The 16,140-nt window shown below is 51.2% G+C and overlaps 1 protein-coding gene across 1 annotated transcript in view; it reads right to left on the reverse strand.

The window, feature by feature from the left end:
- Lrrc20 (leucine rich repeat containing 20) overlaps positions 1-14,577 on the reverse strand; it is a 107,702-nt gene extending 93,125 nt beyond the window's left edge. The window contains exons 1-2 of the mRNA XM_052744890.1: positions 14,465-14,577; positions 6,913-7,057 (exon numbers count right to left, since the gene is read on the reverse strand). Coding sequence (XP_052600850.1) covers positions 6,913-6,994 — 82 coding nt within the window. The 5' untranslated portion in view covers positions 6,995-7,057; positions 14,465-14,577. The remainder of the gene's footprint in view (positions 1-6,912; positions 7,058-14,464) is intronic.
- Positions 14,578-16,140: the final 1,563 nt, after the last annotated feature.

The following is a 16,140-nucleotide window of genomic DNA, read 5'->3' on the forward strand; positions in this document are numbered from 1 at the left end:
CCTGCCTCAGTTTCCACGCCGACACCCCTGGAGCAGCTGGTTCTGCTAAGCATACAGTCGGTGTTCAGTGTATATTTGTTGGGAAAGAGCCAGTAGAGATTTCAGATTCAGTGAGACTCATACAAGTGCACACTGTCATAAAAGAAAGGGGTTTCGGACCTGGAGAGATGGCCCAGCAGTTAAGAGCACTGAGTCGCTCTTCCGGAAGATCTGAGTTCAATTCCCAGCACCTACATGGCAGCTCACAACTGTAACTCCAAGATCTGACACCCTCACACAGACATACATGCAGGCAAAACACCAATGCGCATAAAATATAGAGAAAGAAAGAAAGGAGGAGGGAGGGAGGGAGGGAGGGAGGAGGGAAGAAAAGAAGGAAGGGGTTTCTGTTGGGCTGGGTAGCACTCAGCTTTAATCCTAGCACTTAGGCAGAGGCATGAAAACCTCTGTAAATTTGAGGCCTGTCTGGACTACATAGGGAGTTCCAGGCCAGCCAGAGGTAAGAACTACACACTGGGACCCTGTCTCAAAATAAAACAAAACCAAAAAAAAGAGAAAGGGAAGGAGGGAGGAAGGGAAGAAGGAAGGGCTTCCAGATCATGTGGTCCCTACAGGGATCAGACAATTATACATTACAGAGAGCGAGCCAGCTGGGGAGAGGACTTTTTGTCAGGTGGTAAAACTGACACCCTGCAACAGCCAGGCCGGCTGGTGACAGGGTGCCATCTGCCAGTTGGTGACAGGGTGCCATCTGCTGGTAAGCACAGCAGAGCGTGGCTAAGAGCCGGGGAGGGACCGCGGTGAGCCTGGGACAAGGGAAGGGGAGGCTACATCTCTTCTCTCCCTAGCCTCGGTCACCTACCTATGTCACAGCTCCCATCCTAGGATGTGGTGGCCTCTCCCAACGGTGCTCAGTCTCTCTCTTTGACCCCTCATCCATATTCAGAGGCCTGCCAGGCAACGAACCCGGCCAGACCTTAGAAATTCAAGGTAGAAGGGACTCACACAAGCCTCCCGTCCAAGTGCTGCTTTGGGAGGACCTTGCACTTTCACAGACATGGGGCCCATGAACCCACAGATTTGCCCAGCTTCCAGACAGTTCCAAGAGAAGGACAGGCAGGCTTGAGTTTAGCAAAGCTATCTTATATGCACCACCAAGAGTACTGTTCAGAAGAAAAAAAAATGATAAACTGGACTTCATCAAGATTTAAAGTATCTGTTTCACAGGTTGGGGATTTAGCTCAGTGGTAAAGTGCTTGCCTAACAAGCACAAGGCCCTGGGTTCAGTCCTCAGCTACGAGAGAAAAAAAAAAAAAAAGTAACATAACAAAGACTACTGCTTTGTATGCTACTTTAAAAGTATCTGTTTCTCAAAAGACACTGTCAGAAGGCTGAAAGACGAGGCAGAGCCTAGAAACCGAGTTAGCAAAACACATCTGGCAAGATATGATGGAGAATACGTAGGACCCCAGCACTTAGGAGGCTGAGGCAGGAGATGGCGCTGGAGTCCAGCCTGGACTACATAGCCTGACTCTGACTCAAACTTAAAAAAAAAAAAAGTGAACTAGAACTTGGATCCAGAATACACAAAGAGCTGGGTACCAACGAGATGGCTCAGCAGGTAAAGCCTCTTACCACCAAACCTGACGAGCTGAATTCCAACCCCAGGACCCACATGGTGGGAGAAGAGAACCGACTCCCGAAAGTTCTCTGACCTCTACATACACACCATGGCATCTGTGTGCCCCACCCAATAAATAAGTCATAAATATAACATTTTAAAAATACATATTTATAGATCCGGGCAGGGTGGCACATGCCTTTAGTCCTAGCACTCAGAAGGCAGAAGATTCTCTTTTGAGTTCCAAAATAGCCAGGGCTACATAGACACCCCTCAAAGAAAAAAATATATATATCTGTATACATACATATATATGTATCAGATACACACACACACACACACACACACACGAATTTTCAAAACTTAATGAGAAAACTCATTTCTTTAAAATGGTAGTAAAGGGTTGGAACACAGATTTCATCAAAGACAGACGGGGCAAAGAGGTACATGAAAAGATTGTCAACATCATTTGTCATCAAAGAACTGTAAAGAAAGCAACAACAGATGCTGTCTTCCCCCTAAAAGACCGTCCTAAACTGAAAACCGTACTGCGTGCCGGAGAATATAGGCAGGGACCAGAGCTCTGGGCACAAGAGGGGCTGTTCCACGGTTAAACCCCACTGACCACACACAGCCCAGCCACTGTTCCCAGCACTGACTCGCACAAACCCCTTCATGACAGCGTTGATGGGCTCATTAACAATGTGGGAAACGTAGAAACCATCCACATGTCCTCTGGCCCGGGAACAGGTAATCAGATGGCACACCTGTACCACATATCCCTACTCAGGGGAGGAGAGAAGCTAGGTACGGATGGATTCTCACGAGCCAGGATGAGTGTCACACAGGCTCTACTGAGGAAAGGCAGCCAAGCTCAGCTGGGCGTGGGTTTGCCTGTTTGGAATCCCACTCTCATGGGAGACTGAAGCAGAAGAGTTCCAAGTTCAGGACCAGGCTAGACCACTCAATGAGACTATCACAAAACAAAAATTAAAAGAGCCAGGGATAGGGGCTGGAGGGATGGCTCAGCAGCTCAGAGCACTGGCTGCTCCTTCAGAGGACAACCATCTGTAACTCCAGCTCCAGAGGATCCACTGCTCTCCTCTGGCTTATGAGGGTATCTGCATTCACGTGTGCGTAAGTACACATAATTAAAAATGCAAGCCAAGTATGGTGGTGCACTTTGGGAGGCAGAAGCATGAGGCAAGAGGAGCTCCGTGAATTCAAGGTCAGCCTGGTCTATGGAGCAAGTTCCAGGCCAGCCAGGACCACACAGTGAGACCCTGCCTCAAAAAGAACGGAAGGAAAGGAAAAGGCAGGCTCACAGTGGTGTTTCTGAGGCAGGAGAGGAGACAGTCTGGGGCAGGGTAGCCTCCGGCGGCGGCTTGGCTCTCAGCCCATCTCTTCATGTCCTGCGTCCCCACAGGGGCATCAGGGTGTTTGTCCCGCCAGGGTCTGAACCACACAGGGCTGGGTGAGCTGTGGTTTCACCCCTACCCACCTGGGTCACCAGCAAGTCACCTGCATACTCTTTCCAGCTCCAGCTCTGTAAAACTCCTACAACATGATGTGATATGATACATGTTTGCATTTACTCCTAGCACTCGGGAGACTGAGTAAGAAGGTCACCGTAAGTTCAAGGCCAGCTTGGGCTACACAGTGAGGTCAAAGCCAGCCTAAGCTATGTAATGAGTTTGGGGTACACAGTGACACCTTGTCACAAAATTAAAAATCAACCTTACAGAGGGCACAAGTTGGTTACCGTTATGCAGCAGTACGCTAGAAAGAAGACATTAAAAATACTCATGTCTAGGCTCACACCTTTAATCCCAGCAATCAGGAGGCAGAGGGAGGTGGATCTCAGTGAGTTCGAGGCCAGCCTGGTCTACAGAGCTGAGATCCGGGAAAGCCAGAAACCCTGTCTCAAAAAACCAAACCAAAGGAAAAAGAAAAACAAAAAACTTCACGTCTGTTTCCTCATCTTTACAACAGGATACTGACATCATCAAGTTCTCGTGACAATTAAATGAGTCAGGACAGGCAAAGTGCTCGCACGGGTGCCTGGTGAGCAGAGGACCTGGAAAGGCAGAACTGACATCCCATCACCCCTAGGTGGGAGGATGGCCGCTCTGGGCCTGTCAAGGTACCAAGCTGTCCCTGCCGGAAGCTGGGGTGTTTGATGTACGTTACCTTCAGTAAAAGGGTGAGCTAGGGCAAAAGCTCCTTTTTTTTTTTTTTTTTTTTTTAAAATATCTGTCTTATCTTTCTTTAGCTCTGCACTGAAAAAAAAAATTCCTCAAAGATCTGAAACCACAAGCTTGTGTGTGTGTGCATGTGCCCAAGTGTCACAAGACCCATGGAGAGGTCCAAGGACAACCTGTAGGAGTTGGTTCTTTCCTTCCACTGCATGGGTCCTGGGGATTGAACTTGGGTCTTTGGACTTGGTGGTGAGCATCTTTACATACTAAGCCATCTAACCTAGACCTTGTTTTGTGTTGGTTTTTTTTTTTTTTCAGACAGGTAACACACAGTAGGTGCTCAATATGTGCAGTCTTCTTAAAGCCCGTGGCTCCTTCAGACTGTTTGAGCTTGGTCTGGTCAGGTCACTTTCCAAAAGGCAGACCTGTGAGGAGCTCAGAACGGCCAGGTCTCACATTTTGCTTCTATGGTCACTAAAGGGGTAAAAAGGCCTGTACAACCCAACTGCGACTTTAAAGGCTCAATCCCACCACAGGAAAGTCTCCAGCTTCAGCAGGACTTCCAAGGCTGAAGGCTCTCCCACACTGACTGGGCCTTTGCTGCACCCAGGATCTTGGCAATCACCAGCTACCACCCTACCCTAAGGCTGTGTGGTACAGGGAGGGTCTCGGCTCTGGTACCCTCAGCAGGGGTTCTAATCCCAGGCGCTGTGGTAGTCTGGTAGGGTGGCTGGAAGCCTGCCTTGGGATCCTCAGTGGGCATGGACCCTGGCTGGTGCAGAAGTTGGTATGCCATGTTCTACCCTAACCATCCCACACGAGTCACCCAGGCAGACCCCACTTGCTGAGTTCTGCACCTGACCACTGGGACACATGCATTTGCAATCTCTGGTTTTGGGAGCTCCAGATTTCACACAGTTGGGGGGTATCACCCCTTAACAACACCTCCTGAAAGCTAAAGAATCAGCTCTAACTCAACAAGGGCCCCTCCTAACGTGGCCACATCCGGTCCCTTCCTCCTGCCTCCTCACAGCCGCCTCTTCCACCAGGAAGCTGCCGGCGTCAGAGTTCAGGTCTCCCTTTCTGGCTCTCCCTCCTGAGCACTATCACTAACCACTGTGCTCACCGGATCTGGATCTGGATCCGGATCCGGATGAGAAGGCGCTGCCTGGGTCCCATAACCCCTGCCACCTTATAGACATGCCACCTCGTACTGAACTGTGTGACCGGGCTGATTGGCACCTGTGGAGGTCGTTTGTGCCAACGAGGACTTAGCCTCTACCTCAACAGCCTTTGGGTATGAGAAAAAAATTAAAAATAATAGCTGCCAATGACTGAGCTCCCTGCATGCCAAGCAAGTGACAGATGTAATTGTCCCTAACCACCCTGAGAGAAGGACACAACTACCATCCCTACTTTATAGATGAAGAAATCAAGGCTCAGACAGGGTCGGTGACCTGCTAAGATGCCAAGCTAGTCCATGGCAGAGTCGGGATTCACATCCAGGACCCGACAGCCTGAAGCCTGGCAGAGGGTCTTGTATGCTGGGGGTCAGACTCCAGAGCTCTACTGAGGGGCCACCGTTAGCGGCTATCCCCAAGGCTCCCCCTCCAAAGCCAAGCAGAAACCTTCCCATTGCCTGACAACCTCTCCCTCTTTGGCTCAGCTTAGTGAACCCGCCACATGCCAACACAGTGCCAAGTGCCATACTAGGTTCAGGGAGAGGGTGCAGAAGACCACAGGGTCAACCGCGCATGGTGGCGCACGCCTTTAATACCAGCACTAAGGAGGCAGAGACAGGCGGATCTCTGTGAGTTCGAGGCCGGTTTGATCTGCATACATAGCATTCCACTTCAGCCAGAGATACATGGAGAAAAAAGAAAAAACACAGTGTTCCTGCCTTCTGGAAATGCCAAATGGGTTACTACAGAGGAGGGAGGGAGGGAGGAAGGGTGGATGGGATAAAACTGAAGGCTTCCTGGAAGAGGCAGTGACCGAAGCGTATCTGAAGGCTGACTGTCTCTCTAATCCCTGGGATGTCACCTTCTGGCTCAGAGCCTGCATTCCAGACAACACCTGAAGGGGAGCTCACAGCTGGGGGTCTCTACTCAAGCAATAACCACCACCAAAAGGCTTCCTTGTTACACAGACACATGCAGACACACACGTGTGCACACAAACCCCCACATGCCTGGAAAAATTCCTCTCCACAGACAAAGCCCATCCAAGCCATATGCACTGTCATCCCCAAGACAGGGCCGTGCTCTAGCCCTCTGGGTTCCTACAATGTGCCAACACGCCTATGTCTCTTCAGTGGCACTGATACTCCTGTGAGTTACACACATACACACACACTCATGTGTATGCAGAACACATGAATCATTCATGCTCACAAAGGCACACACAAACTCATGCATACACAGACCTAATAGTTCAGTCTCCCTGGCTCCTCCTGTCATTCACATCTTCAGAATTTGACTAGATGGATGGCTTGCTTAAATACTTAGGAGTCTCAGGGTAAATAAAAGGCTAAAATGCTATTATCCGTTCAAATTTAAAAAAAAAAAATACATGTCACAACAGCAGAGCGTGAAGCTATCTTCCAGCTGGGTGAGCCCAAAAGCTCACACAGACTAGACATGACTGGCAAGTATTGTTCACCACAGGGAGACCGCGACAGTTCAGCCATATAACACTCAGGAGGCGCCCGGCATGGGGCCTGTACATGGGGTGACTCGAGCGTGGCCAGTTTGATGTTTTGAGGCAGTTTGATGGAGCGCGCGCGCGCACACGCGCACACACACACACACACACACACACACACACACACACACACACACACTAAGCTCACTGACATCCAAGCAGTCAGGATCCACAGCTCAGCACTCTTCCAATTTCTTTGGCCAGGACCCAACATAAGAACCAGGTCTACAGGGAGACACACACACCAGCCACACTAGTCACAACTGTAGTAGAAGTTCCAAGAAGCGCTTGTCCTTCTGGCCACGCACTGATGGCCCCCTTCTTCTCCTTTATGGGCCGTCTCTGAATTCACAAGCAAGTCACAGGGCAGCAGAGCCGGGCCTCACTTACCCAGGGTGTCTGAGCTGCTTTCGACCGTCTCGTTGACCTTCCTCGCGACTCTGGCCACGGCCTCGCCCATCTTCCTCAGCATGCAGACGTGGGTGTCCGGCTCCCAGCCTCCAGGCTGGTCTGCTGCTCACAAAGGGGTCTGTGCCTGGGGAAGAAGACACAGGACCATGAAACACCCACCTGCCAGCCAGGGTCCCATGACCAGTACTCTCCGCCCTAAGGACCCAGGCCCTTAAGAAGCTACAAGGAAGGAGTCCCCAGGCCACTCACCTCCTCCAAAGCCCAGGCCACATCCAGCTTAGCCTCTGCAGGAGCTGCTCTGATCCACCACCCAGAGGGTGAGGGCAGCTGGGCCTTACCACTCTCCTGGGAGGAACAACACGTGTGACCTCACCATACACAGAGCTTGACCCAGCGGCCAGGCAGGGGTGAGGACTCAGATGGCCTGTGACTCAACAGGTAGGGCGGGTTGCTGGGGAAGAGGCCAGGTCCAGCTAACTGCTGGGGAAAGGCACCTGTCTATTCTGGCCCTCCTGGCCAGGGCTCAATCCACATAACTAGGCCAGCTGCCCGGCACGCTGCCCCATTTCCAGATTCTGGCTACATGGCAGGAAGTGCAGTACCGGGGCAAATGGGCCTAAGAGTCGGCGGGTGGGTGGTCTCCAGGGATCCCCCGCCTCTATGCCAGAACAGAGGAAGGTGACAGTGTCAGCACTCAGTCCTCAAACTTGCTGCAGAGTTTATCTGCAAGGAAAGAGGATGCACTGGATGTGAGAAGGGAAACTGGATTGTGGTTGATTTATTGTGCACCCTAATAAACTTATCTGGGGGTCAGAGAACAGAACAGCCACTAAATCAGACATAGAAGCCAGACAGTTGTAGCACACTCCTTTAATCCTATCACTCGGGAGGCAGAGATCAATCCGGATGTCTGTGAGTTCAAGGCCACACCGGGAACAGAGCCAGACGTGGTGGCACACACCTTTAATCCCAGCACTTGAGATCTCATGAGATCTAATGTCATTGCTTGGGAAGGACCCATGCTCTTAATCCCAGGAAGTGATGGCAGGAAGCAGAAAGGTATATAAGGCGTGAGGACCAGGAACTAGAGGCTTTTTAACAGCAGTACAGCTGAGATCTATTCCAGTGAGGAAGTGAAGACTCAGAGGCCTTCAGTCTGAGGAAACAGGATCAGCTGAGGAGTTGGTGAGGTGAGGTTGGCTGTAGCGTATTCTGTTTCTCTGATTTTTTTTTTTGGGGGGGGGGTTTGAGACAGGGTTTCTCTGTGTAGCTTTGTGCCTGTCCTAGAACTCACTCTAGACCAGGTTGGCCTCAAACTCACAGAGATCCACCTGCCTCTGCCTCCCGAGTGCTGGGATTAAAGGTGTGCGCCACCTACGCCTGGCTGTTTCTCTGGTTTTTCAGCTTTCACAACAATACCTGGTTCTGGTTTTTTGTTTTTTTGTTTTTTTTTTTATCAATAAGACCATTTAGCAATTCGTCTTACACTGGAACCCTGGGGAGAAGATACTTAAAGAAGGGTGGGGGCTGGAGAGATGGCTCAGAGGTTAACAGCACTGTCTACTCTTCCACAAGACCTGGATCCAAGTCCCAGGACCCTCATGGTAGCTCACAACCATACTCTTTTGGCTTCTGAAGGCACCAGGCACCAGATATGTATGTAATGCACATACATACATTCGGATGAAATACTACATACATACATACAGAAAGAAAGAAAGAAAGAAAGAAAGAAAGGAAGGAAGGAAGGAAGGAAGGAAGGAAGGAAGAAAGAAGGAAAGGAAGAAAAGCAAATGACAAGGCATTGGAAAAACAGGCTAGGAGTGTAGCTTATCTGGTAAAATGCTTACCAAGCAGTCACAAAAGCCCTGGGTTCGATCCCCAGCACCACACACACCAGGCATGGTGGGACACACCTGTAGTCCCAGCACTCGGGAATTTGAGATTGAAATTTCAAGGTCATGCTTGGCTACATAAGTGAAAAGCCAGCATGGGCTACATGAGACCTTGTCTCATGTTAATTAATTAACTAATTAATTAATAAGGAAATGAAAAAAGTCATAAAAATGTCTCCCAAACCCGTTATTACCGAGAAAGAAACCAAAGCACAATGACTAGGTATGGGGACAAGCTCAAGGCAAGGGGGTCATAATCAGGTCTGGGTAGCACCACACTTCTTCACAGAAGTCACCTACCTCACCACAAGGAGGAAGGAACTCAGAGTCAATGTCAAAGACCCTCTTCTTCATCTCTCCTGGCCCTGAATTCAACAGTCACTCCAGCAAACCCACCCTAGTCAGAGGCCAGAGGTGGAAGAAGAGAGATGGAGACAGTGTTCAGAGCTGACCACGCAGGGCAGGTAAGGTCAAGCCCATCCCTCACTCAAGAGATCGATGGCGTGTGTCCCACCAAGAGGCTGACCCAGGAAGGGCAGAACACACTGATGATGGGAAAGACCCCAAGTCCAACTCGGCCACCGAGTGACTGGGAAGTGTGGGGGCGGGGAGGGGGGGCCAGGGGGAGGGGGAGGGGAGCCTAGTAACACCTCTGGATGAGTGCACATGATCCCACAAAGCACGTGAGCCTGCCTCACTCAGAGCCCGGGACTCATAAACACTCCACGAAAGCCAGCTGAGAGGATCCGAGAGGACATGGGCAGGTGCGACACCAGTGCTGAGTTTTTTATGTATGACCCACAGGACTCTGAGCAAACACCTCGGCAGAACTCATCCTTGAGGAATGAGTACAGGTCCCATCGCTCCACTCCCAGAAAGTGTCCCCTGACTGTCCCAGCCTCAGCAGCGGCTCCTCCCTCTGAGCTTCAGTGGTACTTAAATGACTAAGCACAGGTCACTCACAGGGCTGTTTGTGAGCGTCAAAATTTCTCTCTCCAGCTGGGCGTGGTGGCACGCACCTTTAATCCCAGCACTGGGGAGTTCGGGGCCTACCTACCTGGTCCGGTCTACATAGTGAGACCCAGGACAGCCAGAGCTACATCATAAAGAGACCCTGTCTCAAAAAAAAGAAACAAAACAAACAAACAAACAAACAAAAACAGAAAAAAAGAGAAATCTCTCTTCCCACATTGCTCCCTTCCCCCACCCTCCACTGGCCTGTGAGCACATCCACCCTATGCTTCTCTTCGTACACTCACCAATACAGATGCTCGGGAAGTACCTCCAGTGGTGACGGTCCACACACACCACTTGGATTTCAAATCAGAACACAGGTCAAGTGACTCTTCCAATAGGTGAAAAGGGTCCTAAGTGCGCACACCTAAACAGCCTGCACAGCACGGGCCAGTGAGTGACAGTGGAGGGAAGGGAGGCTGGTGACAAACGGGACCCCACCACTTTCAACATGTAGCCGCCTACTCCAAACCTCTAGGCCTGAATTAGCGTTGCCAAAATCGAACTGACGTATTTGTCTTTACTTTTTAAATTTTACTTATTTAATTTTATTTTATATGCATTGGCGATGTGTCCAAATTCATGTCTGTGTAAAGGTGTTGGATCCCCGGCACTGGAGTTACAGACCGTTGGGAGCTGCCATGTGGGTGCTGGGAATTGAACCCGGGTCCTCTGGGAGAGCAGCCAGTATGCTTAACCCTGAGCCATCTCTCCAGCCCTTAATTTTACTTCTCTCTCTCTCTCTCTCTCTCTCTCTCTCTCTCTCTCTCTCTCTCTCTCTCTCTCTCTCTCGTGTGTGTGTGTGTGTGTGTGTGTGTGTGTGCGCGTGTGTGTGTGCAGGCTCAGGTGTGCTGTAGGACACATTTGAAGGTAAGAGGACACCTTTCAAGAACGTGGTTTCCCCACGGTAGGGTCTTAGATCAAACTCAGGTCATCAGGTGTGGCAGCAAGTGCTTTACCCACTGAGCCCTGACATCACTTACCCTAACTCCTTCACAAACAGGGAAACTGAGGATCAAGGAAGGGAGGCCAACAGGCTAGATGGACACAGAGACCCCCAAGCCTCCTGATTCTTAGCCTGGGGCTCTTCCTGCGTACCATCTTCTCTCCTTCCCCTCTCCAACACTCATGATCAATAATCATTATATATGTTAGGTATACAGGGCATAAGAATAAAAGAAAAAAATGACAGGATTTAGCTCTAACTTGTGATTATTATTTTTTTTTTGAAGATGAAATTTCTAAAGAACAGCCCCGGGACAATTCTGGACTCAAAACAAAAGATGGAAAGAAAAATTGCCAGATGCCCAGGGCCTGTGCTACCCAGAATATACTAGGCTGTCAATCAGCCCCTATGCCTGCAATTCTATCAGCTGTCACCAGGTGGAGATACAGCTGTAGGTTATCGATGAAAGAAGTCCCTGGGCAAACCACCAGGAGTAGAAACTCAGACACCCCACAGTGTGGGTCAGAGAGGACCAGAAAGCATGAACAGGAACAACATATAAAGTCTGGGTGTCAAACCAACTTACTAGGAAGAAGGATTCCCTTATTTCAAGGATGCTCTGGGTGCAGCATAGATACGTCCTAGGAAATCTAAAACCATTGCCTAAAACATCAGCTGCCTACATTCACCACGCTCACCGCTGGCCAAGCAGCCATTCATATGGCACCTAAAGACTCTTCACCACAAGCGAGAAGTGCTCCACCAATCCAGCTGGGCACCTCTTCCAAGCCAGAGGACAGAGCAGGCAGAACTGTGTGACGGAGAGACGGCAGGTCACATTCTGGACAAGGACCAAGACAGGGTAGCAGGGCTCCAGAGCTGAGGGAGAACAAACTTGAGAGGGCTGAAGTGGACTCCTGGCCCCACCAAGAGGCACCGAGAAAACTATCCAAGTGCACTTAGTGGCTCCTTTGGCCCCAAAGCCTGGACCAAACGGATTTATTTAGTATCTAATAGAAGCTCAAAGAGAAAGGCTGGGGAGGAGGATGAGAAAAACACATTTGTCCTTGCTGGGTCTGGTGGCACAGGCCTGTAATACCAGCTACTCAGTAGGCTGAACAGAGAGAATCACAAGTTCAAGACCTGCCTGGACTACAGAGCAAGTTCAAGGGCAACTTAGACTCTTCTCGTAGCCCTGGTTTTAATCCCAGTACTGGGTGGGGAGTAGGAGGGATGGGATGGGACACATAGTTGTTGTGCTTTTTTTTTTTTTTTTCTTTTCAATGTTTTAAAAAGAGAAACAGACAACTGACAAAGCCAAGGCGGGCAGGGCTGTAGGCTGCCCCCTCTGCAGTCTATATAAACAGTTTTGAGCCCATTCACAATCTGCACATCAGCACTATCTGAACAATCAAGGCACTCGGCATCCCTCTGGAGCCAGCACAAACCAGGGGCCCCAGGCCAGCCCCACAGGTCTCAGTTCTGGGCTTCGGGAAGCAGAGATCTGGTCAACCCTTGGAGTAAAAGTGATGGCAGCAGAGTCAGGAAGAAACAGGAGCTATCGGCCCACAGGGGCCTGGGCTGTTTCAGTATAACCAGGGCTATCCATCGCAGCCGCCGCGTGGGGGATGGGGAGACTTGGAAACTTTCAAGGAAGCTGGACACGGTGACGTGTATCTATAACCCCAGCCCGAGGAAAGCCAAGGCTGGAGGATTTTGAGTCCCAGGCCAGTCTGGGCTACAGAGCAAGACCCTGTCTCAAAAAAAATAAATAAAGGAAGGAAGGAGGAGAAAAGAAAACCAGAGGAAAAAGGAGGAGGAAGAAATGACCAAAGAAATCAAAGTCCACGGTGCTTGGACAGACAGAATAATCCCTGCCCACCTGCTCACCTGTCCCTTCTCCGAGTCTGCAATACAGCCCGGGGACATGTTTAAATTTGCAATCTTCTGGTCACCATCTACAAAACCAACCCTGGACAATAAAGAGACAAAGACAGGACAGGCTAGAGGTGTCCCCACCTTCTGACACCGCAACACGGCCCTGTCATCTACATGTGTATTGAGCTGCATTCATAGCTCTCCTGGGACGCACTGGGCCCACAGGCCACAGGCTGGACATGCCTGATGGAACAAGCTTCCCACTGGCAGGCAGAATGAGCCAGTTTTGGGCCAGTACAGTACAGTGATAGCCTGGGGGGGGGGGGGGGGGGGGGGGCATGGAGGCCTGTGGCATGACCCAGAGGGAGGAACCACAGGGTGCCAACAACAGGTAGACAAAGACGTGCCAGAGAGGAGAAGGCCTGCAGTCTGTTTCAGATCTCTGGAGACTTTCCTAGAAGGCAGTCCTCTGAGGGGCACCACTAATCCAAGCAGAATTCTTCAGGAAAGTTCTCAATGCTGTGGGGCAGCCCCAGTTGTAAGATGGAAACATCACCCTTCCTCAATGGAGCTGTTAGGAAAACTAATTGACTTGATAAATCACTTCTGAGCAAGGGCTTTGCAAGCCATTAAGGGCTTCCCACATCAAGGCATGACCAATCAATAGGTGAGCAAACACGGGTAGACCGGAAGTTTTCACACAATAAATTGAAGGTGGGTGTGCTGTTCTGCTTTGACGGAGCTATGAATGTGAGCGCTGCGCGATTCCTATGCCAGATCGGAAACCGGTCTCACCTAGATTCCAAACTGGGGGCTGGGGTACTTAAACCTTGACCATAGACAGCTCCGACCCAGCCCCCTTAAGGGCCAGAACTTTACCACCTTATCTGCCGCCCTGAGATCTCTGCAAAAGAAACCACTGCGACACTCCGGACGCACCAGATGGTCCTATATTTAGTTACTGTTGTGGTCAACTGGGAACTTTAGAGCCTGGCAGCCGCTCTGCGGGGCAACCGGAGCCTCTGCAGCCATGCGCGCGAGCTGCCCCACCGCTGGCTCCAGCCAGGCTTCGGGACCCTGCCAAGGCCGAGAGCTGGTGAGGGGAGGGGAGGGGCAAGGGGCTTGTTCGCACCCCAGCTGTCCCAAAGGTGCACTCGGGACCAGAACAGAGCTGACCCACTTTCCCACTCAGGGGAAACAGCCCGCTGGGCAGTGAGCCGGACGTGTCGGCGCCTAGTTTCTGAGTCTTGGGGTTTGGGGAGCCCCGCGTGAGCATCCTCAGACTGTATCTGCCCATGACTGTACGCAGTGGCCAAAGGCAGGATTCCCCCAGACCGCGTGCCCGCTGCCAGTGGCTGCTGGTCTCCAGCCCCGCGCTGGTCTGGCAGGCGGGGACGGGGGCAAATAAAGCAAACAGACCAGGGGACTCTGGTGATCACACCGGCCGGGGGCGTCCCACGCTGCCAGGGGCGGAGAGGTACACTCCCGGAGCGACATGCGCAGCTGCCTCTCCCCGTGGGCACGGGCGTCTCCCTGGGGAAACGGAAGCCGGGCTGTCCGGGAGCGCTAACCACGAGCCTCCCACTCCCCCGAGCGATCTCGGGCTGGCGAGTCCACGACCCCGGACACTGCCCGAGCCGCCGCTCAGTGCTACCAGGTGTCCTGGGGGAGGGGAAAGGACGCGGCCAAGCCTGGGACCCTGCTTTCCCTTCTTCCCCAGCCCCTGCCACGCTCGGCCTCTGGCCACCGTTACTCTGGCGCGGCGCGGAGCCTGTGGGCCGCTTGAGGCAGCACTTACGGCGACAATGCGTCCTAAGCCCTGCGCCCAGCAGTCACGCTCCCTCGGCGGCCGCCGGTACCCGGTGCAAGTTCTGAGCCCAAGGGGCGGAGCTCGAGGGGCGGCGCCCAAGGGGCAGCCAGCGCTGTGCGCACGACCGCTCAGCCAATAGCGGTGCCAGGATGATAACTGGGGCGGGGCGAGGCCTGAGCTCCGGCTGCGCGAACCAATCAGCGCTCAGTTCTTTCTGCGCGCTCAGGAACCTAGGGAGGAACCGCTTTGTGTAGAGTCAGCCCGAGCCAGAGCGCTGGAGGCGGATGTCTGCACCTACATCTTGAGGGTGCTGCTCCAGTCTAGGTTTTCTCCAGATGGGGCCAAGTTCAGCAGATCAGGGAACTTTGAAAAACATAAAGAAACTCCAGTTGAGGCCTCATAGTAACTTCATCTCTCCAAAGCCCAGAAAACATGGAATTAATGTCTATATAAATACCTGCTTCGCGGGGTCCTTGTGAGCATTGTTGCGTGCAGCGCGCTGCTGCGATGCAAAAACAAGACTCTCACCTCCAAGGGGATCAGAGATGGTTTATCCTGGAGCCAAATATGAGTGGCCCTAGCCCTAGAACACAGATGTAGGTTATTCCATGTTCCAATGTGGTAACAGTTCGACGAAGTTGTGTATTGTTTCGTTTTTGTTTTGTTTTTAAGATTTGTGCATATTTGCCGGGCGGTGGTGGCGCACGCCTTTAATCCCAGCACTCGGGAGGCAGATCCAGGCGGATCTCTGTGAGTTCGAGGCCAGCCTGGACTACCAAGTGAGTTCCAGGAAAAGGCGCAAAGCTACACAGAGAAACCCTGTCTCGAAAAAAAAAAAAAAAAAAGATTTGTGCATATTTGCCTGCATGTGTATCTGTGTACCACTTGTGTGTCTGGTACCCTCAGAGGCCAGAAAGAGAGGGGATGATCATCCCCTGAAATTAGAGTTACAGAAAACTGTGAGCCATGTCCATGCTGGGAACTGATCCTCTGTATGAGCAGTAAATACTCTTCACTGATGAGCCATTGCTCCAGCCTCTTGATGAAGGTTTGATAGCAACAGAACAAAGAAAGTCATAAATCAAGGCACTTTTCGCATATATTGGTGAGGATCTCAAATAAACAGGCTACAGCCAAGGGGGGGGGGATCTCAGCTATAGGCCTCAGATGCTAGTCTGAAGGCAATTAGCCCTTTGGTTGATTGGAAACTAGAGGTCTGTTCATGCATTCTAAATGATTTATAGAATGGTTACAAAGCTGTTAGGCCAGGTAGAGAGCAGGGCAAGCTGTAGTTGTTAAGCAGCATAAAGATGCCTCAAAATAATCTGACTCGGGATTTGCAACATTCCAACCTCTCTGTATCACCAAAGTTCTAATCAGTAAATCAGATTAGCTGAAGATGCAGTTCTTCTCGGTAACTTTTCTTCACGGTGCCTAGACTAGGCATCCACAGACCTCCATTGTGCCACTGCTTCCAAAAACACCCCATCCTGCAGGCATCACCTTAAGCAATAAGCAATTCAAAACGGTTTCAGGAACCTCCTTAAACAGGAAGAATAATAACTCAAAATAGCTTCAGGAAGTCCCTGAAACCAACCAGATTCACTAGGCTCCTCCCTACCAGAGTCAGCCATAAACTTGTTATACAACGTCTTCCTTTAGGG

The sequence above is a fragment of the Peromyscus californicus genome, unplaced genomic scaffold, assembly GCF_007827085.1.
Source record: "Peromyscus californicus insignis strain IS unplaced genomic scaffold, ASM782708v3 Scaffold_19__1_contigs__length_69161282, whole genome shotgun sequence".
Taxonomy (NCBI): Eukaryota; Metazoa; Chordata; class Mammalia; order Rodentia; family Cricetidae; genus Peromyscus; species Peromyscus californicus.